Source organism: Anabrus simplex, chromosome 1 (genome assembly GCF_040414725.1).
Source record: "Anabrus simplex isolate iqAnaSimp1 chromosome 1, ASM4041472v1, whole genome shotgun sequence".
Lineage (NCBI taxonomy): Eukaryota > Metazoa > Arthropoda > Insecta > Orthoptera > Tettigoniidae > Anabrus > Anabrus simplex.
In genome coordinates, this window is record NC_090265.1 from 1,070,675,602 (window position 1) to 1,070,686,191 (window position 10,590).

At 34.4% G+C, this 10,590-nt stretch overlaps 1 protein-coding gene across 20 annotated transcripts in view; it reads left to right on the top strand.

Moving 5' to 3' along the window:
• Tm1 (tropomyosin 1) overlaps positions 1–10,590 on the top strand; it is a 114,260-nt gene that overhangs the window by 99,126 nt on the left and 4,544 nt on the right. For 13 of the 20 annotated variants that reach the window (XR_010858580.2, XR_010858578.2, XR_010858577.2 and 10 more), the window contains 2 exons: positions 1,203–1,265; positions 6,604–6,673. Coding sequence is in view for 14 of the 20 variants with exons in the window: in XM_067137149.2 (XP_066993250.1) it covers positions 1,203–1,265; positions 6,604–6,673 (133 nt within the window). In the remaining 6 variants the exon portion in view is untranslated. Of the gene's footprint in view, positions 1–1,202; positions 1,266–1,392; positions 1,456–6,603; positions 6,674–10,590 lie in introns of all 20 variants that reach the window. The other 7 variants (XR_010858581.2, XR_010858579.2, XR_010858582.2 and 4 more) reach the window with 1 other exon arrangement.

A 10,590-nucleotide genomic window follows, 5' to 3' on the forward strand; every position in this document is an offset into this window, starting at 1 on the left:
GAGTAGAGAGCTGTTTTTCTTCTCTTCTCCACCAATAAAAAGTTGTGTACTATTTACTGCATTGTTATGTGACGAGCTTTAGCTGTTTCTGTAACTATTCACAGCAGTGTAGAGTATGTCACTACCTGTTCAGTTGTTCAAGAAGAGAAATTTATTGAACTTTTTATTTTTATTTTGGTGAAATACTGTAACACTCCCAAAGGACAAAGTAGGATTTGATATATTTAGATAAGACTGGTATTCACCAACGCAAGTAAAAGCTTTTATCTTGGTTTAAAGCTAAGAAAACAGAGATAACAGTTAAATTGTGTATGCCAACAACAATTTTACTGAAGGAAGTTTTTTTCAGCAAAATAGGGAATCTAAGATGGCCACTTGTATATGTCCAGAATATTTAACTGAAAGAGAAAATCATTGTGATAAGAAATATGACCAAGATTATGCAATAAAACTTCCTAGGTGGATAAAAGGAATGTGCTACATACTTTAAGAACTACAGTGACACAGATTTTGAAACACATTTTAGGTTATCTAAAACTTTGACACTTAATCTTATCCATGATTGAATATAACCTGGAATTCCCAACACGTAGGTATAGCTTATATCTTGTATGATACACGATTAGGTGTGTATTTTAAATAAAGAACTAAAGAATGTTACATTATTATTTTGTGTGAAATATACAGTGTGTAGGCTATAATTTTTCTTATTCTCTATGATAATGCTTCCTGCCACCAAATTCACTAACAATTCCCTGTTTTGGAACTGCATATTAGGCTTTTGTCTTAGTTTCTGGTCAATAGCGGTCATAATTTATGATGAATTGTTTGGAAACACCAAATGTGTTTAAAATTATGTTTATATTTTGATATAATGGTGGCAGCACGTTCTGTTTTTTTTTTTTTTTTTTTTTCCTTGTACACCAGTATAAAAAATTTAAGGTTCAAATTCAGATTGAAACAAAAACTTAGTTTTGGTAAAGCGAGATAATAAATTCTGTAGTGAATATAGAAGTGAGCTTTATCAGAGATAATAACATTATCCAAGTTTTGGAAATCTAAGATAACAGCAAAAGTGCCTGACTTTGGTGTATATGGGCCTATGACCACAAATATATTAAACAGAATGTTATTCTAACCAGATCAAAAATGAATCATGGTGGAGTCGACAACTTTTGATGCCATTTCTCTTTGTAACACAGGCAAATCAGCGTGAGGAGGAGTACAAGCAGCAGATTAAGACCCTGACCACACGACTAAAGGAGGTACCGTGTTGTGACTAAACCCACGCATGGTTCTCCCTACTTACAGTGTGTTGTTAGTGTGTTTGATTAACATGTGAATGCTTTTGTTTTTTTTGTGTCCATTATCTCGACCATTGTCCAATTCTAGGCAACCCAACGTGAGGAGTCATTTGAGGAGCAAGTCAAATCACTTGCTGGATCCCTAAAAGAGGTAACAACATTTTATCGAGAAGGAGATCCTTGGGAGGACCTGGTTGTCCATCATCTCTTGGCGGTGCTTCTTTTCCTTCTTCCCTTTTATTTCAGACCTGTTTTGGGATCTAAGCTTGCAGCTTATGTGTATTTTCCCCCCCTTTTTGGAGATTAAGTTTTGAAAATAAAGATCAGTTTTGCTAGTTAATACCTAATTAAAATGATTTATCAGAAAATCCAACAGTGTGAGATTGAAATATCCAGCAAGTTGATTTCTGATGGCAAGTGCTTAAAGGTTGATCTTTATTGTCTAAACTGACCATTCTCCAACCTTCCTGGGCCTATCTGTTTACAGTTGGTTGCACGTTCTGTTAAATGAATAAATATTTCGTGCCTCTGTCTTCATCTGTGGTCTTGATATGTCCTTGGACTGTGGTCCTGTGGTGCGATTCCTGAGTATTGCATTGTAGATGGTGCTAAGACGTTAACCATGTTCGTATGTTCAGTATTCTTAGCTGCCTACTTCATGTATCTGTATCATTGTATTTAGTATGCATGGATTGTGATTTTAAAGAATTCCTTTTGTGTTGTGTCGTTTCATGATAACGCAAAATCTTAAACAGGCCACTGCTACAAAAGAACATTGTGAGGACAAAATTCAAATGATTTCTCAAAAACTCACTGAAGTAAGTACTGGTATAATTCAGATCCCTTTCCTAATTTTTTTTTACTTCTGCATGGGGGCAGACCCTGGACAGTTATCCTTTAATCATCTCTAGCTAAGTAATTGCTCATAGTAATAAAAAAAGAGCAAGAACTGTTTGTTATTGGCCTTTTAATATACCTTAGCTAAGTCTATACATAACTTGTACTTACTATTAATCCTCCTCAGAAACAACTTGAGAATTAACTGCTAGAACCAGTTTTCATTGCAGATGAATAAAATGTAAATGTCAAATGTGAAAATTCCTTGTAGAACTATGACCATGGAGTGCTTTCTTGATAGCATTGTTTGTTCTCTACACTTCAGTTAGATATATGGCACAGAGAAGAGAGAAAGCTGGGCTGTTGCTTTCACTAGCATGTTTTACTTTTCTCTTTCTATTTACTTTGCTAAAACTATCACAAAAAATAAGCTTACCTCTACATTTTCTGTCTGGAACTTTGTGTTTATTTTGCTAAAAGCATGCATTATTACATGGTATTTGGACCTTATATGTTCACCTTTTATTGCTGGAGTTTGGTACTGTAGGTATTCAGTAAGATTGATAAGAATCTTAGTGATGTTTAAGGAGGTAAGTTATTCATTCTGTAAGCTTTCAAAATAAAACTTTTTTTTTTTACATTATTTTATCTGCTAAATGCATGTTGTGTGCTACTTGTATGTTACAAAAGTGTTGGTTAATGAGTTATGCTTTTAAGTTACCTGCTTACTTGCTGAAGTTTCAGTGAACAATTTCTTTTTACATTCATGTATAATATGATAGTCCATAATTATTTTACTTCATTTAATCTAACCTTTATTAGGAAAAAATAATGAAAAAGGGCCAAATAAATTAAATTTTAATATCTTATTTGGTTTTGGAATAAATTTTCTTATGCTGCAAATCCCAAATATGAGGAAAAGGTTATTAAATTGGGATAAATCAAGTAAAATCAGAAGCAAATTGCATTTATCCCTTTGTATGTATCACTAGATAAAAAAAACAAAAGGTGTTTTAATCTTAGACGTTGCTGGTGAATAATATAATAAAGTGCATTTCAAGAAAGTGGAATCTATAATGTGGAGTTCTCACCTTCCTGGCATTGTAGATCTTGTGTACCTATAGTTTTTTCTTTGAATAAACTACCTTCTCTAGGGGTGTGATGTGTGATTAGGGTTCTTGGATTAGATTGATGAATCCCACCTTTGCTTATGCTGGTTAATTATGATGCAGCTATTACCTTTCTGGATCACATATCTCCTCAATTATACTGACAAGGCAGAGTGAACTCCATTCCAGATCCTCGAACCATTCTTAAATTTTTACTGGAGTTTATGATAGAAATTGAGTTCTTCCAGATATAGCTTGTACATTAAGTGCTGAACAATGGAGTTTATCAAAATTGAATTTTACATTTATAGTTCTGTTGCTTCTAAGGTTCATGAGATGGAGTGAAGTGACTGTGCTTTTTGGTGATCCTTTTGTTGTTCCACATTGCTAAGTTTTATGCTTGTTATATGATTAAACACTTGGCAATCCCATTCGTTCCGTTAGGATCCCGAAAAATAAGATATGGAAGTCTGTTTTTGACAAAACGAGTTTTCAATTGAGGAACTGTTTTGAATATTACTGGTAATATGTACTTCAGGTAGAATTATTTTATACTTTTTTAACTTTCCAGAATATTTGTACTAGTAATTAATGGAATCCTAATTTTTTTTCCAATCTGCATTTTAACTTTTACATTTTTGTTATACCAGTAGTGTGAGGTGCATGCTTTTAGGTAACATTTGTACTTATGGTACATAATTTGATTTCCTTTGCTGTTGATGTATCAAAAAAAAAAAAATTGTTCACTAAACTTTTGCAACATGCTTCTGACATACAATTCCTTGCTTAGAAAGTTATTTTCTGTTCCGTTCTGTTCAGGATTGAGCAAAATATTTGGTCTTAAGTACATACTGAAACAGAGTAGCATTTTGATTGAAGAGAGCCGTCTCAGTACACAAGGATGACCATTACTGTGTATGTATTGAATTGTACTAACAAATATAAGTTGGCATTAAGTTACAAAATTAAGTTACTGGATCGACATTGCTGATTGATGGGAAAAGGCCAGTAGGATGACAGGGACGGCTTGATTTGACACCATACTTCATCCTGACGGCACACATTCGTGTAAAGTAGCGACAGAGATTTGAAAAGAACAGACCCTGCTAGTATGTGGGACAAATGCTAAGGAAGAAGATTAAGTTTATTGTTGAAATGGGATTACATGAATTGTTAGTAAGAGGAAAATTATGAGTTTTTACTTTAATCCATAGATTTTTTGACGACTCCCATTAGGGCAAAAACAATGTTTTCTCATTTTTAGACAGTGTTACCTCTTTGAGGGATATTATGCATTCTGTACCGTTGTCGCCTGTACTTTACAACTTCCACATGTTTTATATTAGAGAAGCTATCCCAAGACACTATTGCGTAGAGATATGGCAATGACTTAGTGGAAGGTCTTCCGAAAATCTCAGTACTGGTTTCGTAGATGGCAAACAAAGATGATGCTACTACCCTTACAAGTATGGCTATTCATCGTTTCCAAGAGATTTAACCTTAAACACTAATATATAATTTGCCATAAACACTGTTAATGGAAAACTTAATAGCGGTCCATTATACATCAAACCTGAGTTAAATGAAAACATTTGCTTGATCTACTCTCTGGGAGTCCTCTTTGGAAATCTGAGGACAGTCGTTAATCAGTTTGTCTTGCCATCTATTTTATACGTTATTCAAAATGTTAATAAACTTAAAATTCCAACATCATTTCTTGTAAACTTGGACAGAATGATAAAACATACTTGTAAAGAAATCTTAGAGCTTCCTATTGATACACTAGATAAAATGTTATACTCGCCTAGGAAGTTTAAAGGACTAGGTTCATGCAAGTTGCAATGGGAATATTTTATTTAGTAGTATAATTCTTGTAACATACTACTCATATCTAACAATAAATACATTAAAACCATCAGAGACATAGAATTAGGCAATAAACAATGTTTATCAGAGTTGGGTGTCAATGTCACAAATGTCAAGACCTCCAAAGACATTAGAACAATCCTTAGGTCTGCGGATTACAAAAAATGGTGCTGATTGCAAACCCATGCACACGGATGTAGACTGGCGAAGGTTTAAGTACTTCAGAATGGCGTAATGCTTGAAAATTACTGGCAAATGTAGTTCCGGTGAGGGCTCTCTAGCAGAACTGAAGATGGCAACTGCTGCAGACACCGTAGAGAGATTGAAAATTTAGCACGTATCCTTTTCTCTTGCCCACATGGAGAACTTCAAAAATACACTACACCACTGCATAAGAACAAGGGTAGTGGCTTCTTCGGTAGAAAACAATTGGGAAGTTCATAAAGTCTACTGTGTAGCTCAAAATGCTAGTACACGAAGAGTGGACATAGTTGGCATCGATGAAGTCCATAGAGTCGGCTTCATCATTGATCCGACAGCGCACTTCGAAATAGGTATAGCACCAGCCAGCAGTAGTTGACTAAGAAATAAATAAATGAACCAGCTGCAGACTTCTTGAAACTACATACAATTTAAGGTTTGCTAGTGGGTTGCAGGGGTACGGTTCCAAAATTATTTCAACAGTTTTGTTCTCATTATGGTCTTGGAAATAATTTGTATAAAGACTTGGCATTATTAACCATAAGAGGCTCTCTTCAACTTACAAGAAATCATTTTCTTAATTAGCAGTAATGTTTGGGTCAAAATTTCATAATCTTTCCAAATTTACAATGTAATATGTTTACAGAAGTATGTATATGACACCTTGTATGTCATACTTTGTCCTGTGGCAACCCATAAATTGGGTATTATGAATGAATAAATAAATAAAGAAGCTGCTTGCTATGTGTATGGCAAAACAAGTACAAGCTAGGTAAAAATAAAGAAATTTAATAGTTATGGGTGCTGTCTTGAAACTGGATGAATTTTAAAAAATACACTCTCATACTAACTTCAATAACTGTATTGCCAAATATTTTGCTCACTTAGGTAGTACTTGAGCATAAATGCAAGGTTATTTAAATGGAGTATAATCGAGGCCTATACGTGGAGCATGATTTTATTGTTCATGAAGGTTAAAGTTAAATTAAATGTATCTTAATCTCATCTATTGTTTTTACACACTTATCTTACGAAGACTTTCGTGGTGTTCTGATGTTTATGGAATCTATTTTGAGTTAATGTAATGTATTAGTTCTTTTTTGTGCAAGAATACTGAGGTCTCGACTATACTAAAAATTCTGTCTTCATAAACTTGTCCTCCTTTTACCTGAGGAATTGTATGCTTAAAACGTAAAATGTGTAAGTGTTTGAAGATTATTACTTCATTGAAAATTTGTGGAACAGTGATACAGAATTTATTGATGTACAATTGTTTGTATTATCAGGCTGAGGCCCGCGCTGAGTTTGCTGAGAGGTCTGTACAGAAGTTGCAGAAGGAGGTCGACAGGCTGGAGGGTAAGTGTTGTCTATATATTTTCACAGTCATGTCATCAGCAAGACATCTTACATTGGTGTACAGGGCAGAGCTTTCCCAGCCAATTATTTACATTCATGTTGATGCTACAGAAGTTGTGTATACTTAATATAAAGGCAATTATTGATATGAGGCCTTGTAACTTATATACTATTTAGGGATTAGCTGTAGTGCTGATTGAAGGCAACTTTGGAAATAAAGAGGTTGTCTAGTTTGGAAAAAGGAAAAAGGTAGAAGGAAAAAGGTTACAAAAGTAAACTCTAATAATTTCCTAGTATAAAAGAAGTTTTTAATGTACAGTATTTAAACTCTATACGCGAAATTCGAATCTTCCTTGTAAAGAGAGGACTATGCTACGCTTGAAGGTAGTAAATAAAATATATTTGCAAAAATGTTTCATCAAAAACAGTTTGGAATGGCAGGATATTATTAGTAATATTTGTGAATTTTCGGTAATTGCTTTGTGTCATTGGTGCTAAAATAGTGAAATTAAGGATTCAGCACTGATAAAACAAAGTTTTAATCAAAGCTTTTTACATGTGCAGGGTCTCTCACATAAATTTAGACCAAACACATGGTGTTTGTACTCTGCGCTACGGCAGTTGCCTCAGCCGAACTTGCATGCGCAAGTGTTGTCCTTTCTGGGTTATACATGCGTTGTATCTGGTAACCACATTCTGGCTCACGTGAGTTCTGCCAATGTAATGTGTCGTGATTTCATTAATAATGTTTTCTATCAGTTCCTCCAATGTATGAGGATTTGTTCTTGGGTTCACTAGCCTAATTTGTGACAGTGCCAATGACAGTTGGAATCGTGTGTGTCATTGCGCGATGCGTAAACACATACAACCATCACAAGTTATTTTTATTATTTGTCTGAAAGGATCATCTAATTCGCAGACAGTGTGGGCTGCTACAAGAACAAACTTCCTGAAACAATCTAAAACACACAACAATAATTCTAAATGTACAATTCATTGGATATTAAATATCAAGGTCACAGTAAAAAATCCACAAAAATTCACCACAGTTGAGTGATAACTGGAAAAGGCCTTGGATTCCTGGAATTCACTGGATAAATTGCAAGTATGGGGAGCAAGCCGTTAGCCTCAGGAATGCTGAGTTTTGCTTGCTGGTTAGCAGTGAGATAGCTGAATAACACAGTTAGCCTGTTTGTGCTTGTATTTCGCATTCCATTCAGAAGTTAGACATCTGTTTTGTATTGAATTGTACGGTGAAGGATAGCAAATATTTGTCAAGGGATAGCCTACGTCTGGATTAGGAACATAGTTGTGTGAAGTTGATGAATATCCTAGTTATGGATCTGGAAAAGTTTTTAAATTCTTTACTAATAAAGACAAAATTAAAATCTGTCAGAAAGTGGACTGGTATCCGCATCTTTAAGCACGCGGAGGTGGCGCGAATGTTGAAACTCGCACCTTCGAGTTTCGACTCGATCACTCGAGTCTGTGGAAGTTTTGTTGGACTCGTGGCAGCTAAGTTATTCCTTGCAGTCGCACATGGTCAAGTGTAACCTCCAATTCATTGTCTAAGAGTGTGACCAAGAAATAATGTTTAATAACCTGCTGGTCTGAAATAAAATGCTTCTACTATCATTTGTTTTAGAAAGAGTGTGTTCTGCAATAATACATCGATATTATTATTGGCCCCTGTGCACGTTTTCATATTTGCTGTCTGGTGTTTTTCACACCTTTCTGTGCACTGTTATTTTATAAGCTCCAGCGGAAAAGGTTTTCATATCGTTCCCACTATGGCAAACTAGCGAAAGTGACAAACTAGGGGATCTGTAGTTCTGTAGTTTTGGTCTAGATTTCATTATTTATATAATGCCCACTGACAAAGTCTCACATCTGCAGCTTGTTCTGTATGGCTGACACACAAAACCAATCATTAAATATAAAAATTTATTTGACAGAAGTTATCACAATTTCTTTCAGCTCTTCTAATTTTTGACAATTTGCAGATTCGTTAGTTTTCTAGAAGGACACACACACACGATATCTTTTCTCTTGTTTTTCAAACCTTTAATACTTTCCTCTCATCTTTCGAAATGGTAGATATAGTTTTCACTGTGCCTGTGGATACACAACGTAAAATGCTCTCATGTCAGAATAAATCGTATGTAGTGTTTCCATAACAGTGTTGGTTAGTTTTTATTCGTACATTCATTAGTAATTTTTCTCGCATTGATTGTTCTTTTTCCTTGTTCCCTGCAGAAAAGTCTTAACAAGGTTTTACTGTATTTGGTTTAAATTGCAAATATGATTTACATTAACTTTGTTTGTTATGAAATTATTAGTGTAAACTTAAAAAAAGCCTATTGTGTAGTTTACCAACATAGATTACACTTAATAATATGTCATTCTCTTCATTATTTAACAATCCCTTTAACACTGAATCTCTCATTGTTATACACTAAAGAAGTAGCTCCAAAAAATAGTTCAAGTACAGTGCTTCGGCTTTCAATCTTTACCCCCATTGTCCAATTTTTTGTAAATAATTCAAAAAGGTTATTTATAAATGTGTGTTCTGTGTTCTGAAGCTCCTTATTCCAGACATAAAATAATTTTTTGAACTGCTGCCTTCGTTGTCTCATTCTGCAAAACAAGTGTGTCAAGTTGACAAATTTTAGTGTGTCCTGTTTCATTTTACATTTCTTGTTTGTTAGCTCTTATCTTCTACTGTAGGTCATATCGATTACTGTACTTACGCTTTTACTGGCTTTTAAGTATTCGGCTATTATCATACAGTTGAACTTAAAAAGAATCTCTTTCTACGAATAGACAAACTCCAGCTGTAGAATAATGCTCGGAGGTAGTATTGCACGAACGAGCTGTATCATAAATTTTAGTGGCATTCATTTATATACAGAATACAGTGTTTAATAGTGGTGAATGAAACTCTGCTCTGTACATTGCAGCTACTTACTTCAATCATTCCAACATACTATCCAATTATGAAGTAGGTGTAAAGATATTCATTAGATTTCATCAAGATTTTGTACTTCAGTCAAATGATACAGTGTAGAGGTTGAACTGAAACCTATGAATGTTTACTTTGTTACAAGATAAATATTTGAGTTTATAATTATTTTCTCAATCTCTTTCGCGTGTTATGAAATATTTGTTTGTATATTAATGTTCCTTCATAAGAAGTTATCAGATAGATGCAATTTCTATTTATTTAGGAACTTTATATGCAACTTGAATTTGTCAGTTATATGTAGATAGGAAGAGGCAAGCAAATTAGTTTGGTTTTAAAAGAGAACCTTATCTATCAAAATAAAGTGCATCTACTGAAAATAAGCTCTCTTACTCATTATTCATGTTAGCTATTTCCAATAGTGAAGAAATAATGTGAAGTGTGCAACTGACATTTACAAACAATAATGAATAGACAAAAAATGCATTTTCTCATCTTGTTCTTTTCATTTGTGTAGGAAACTGAATGTCAGGATGATTCAGAATTTTGTGGGTAATAGGTGTTTTCTCCATGAATTTATATTTTACAATGTATTCATTGCTAAAATTGAAATTTGTCATTTCTTTTGACTGACAGTTTAACCAGTGTAGCATTTTTATACCAAACTGGTTGAAAATAAAACTTCTTGTTAAGTTACATTGAACATAACAGTTTGAATTTAATAATATAGTGGTGAAGCCTCCGTGGCTCAGACGGCAGCGCGTCGGCCTCTCACCGCTGGATACCGTGGTTCAAATCCCGGTCACTCCATGTGAGATTTGTGCTGGACAAAGCGGAGGCGGGACAGGTTTTTCTCCGGGTACTCCGGTTTTCCCTGTCATCTTTCATTCCAGCAACACTCTCCATTCTCATTTCATAGCATCTATCATTCATTAATAAATCACTTTGGGATTGG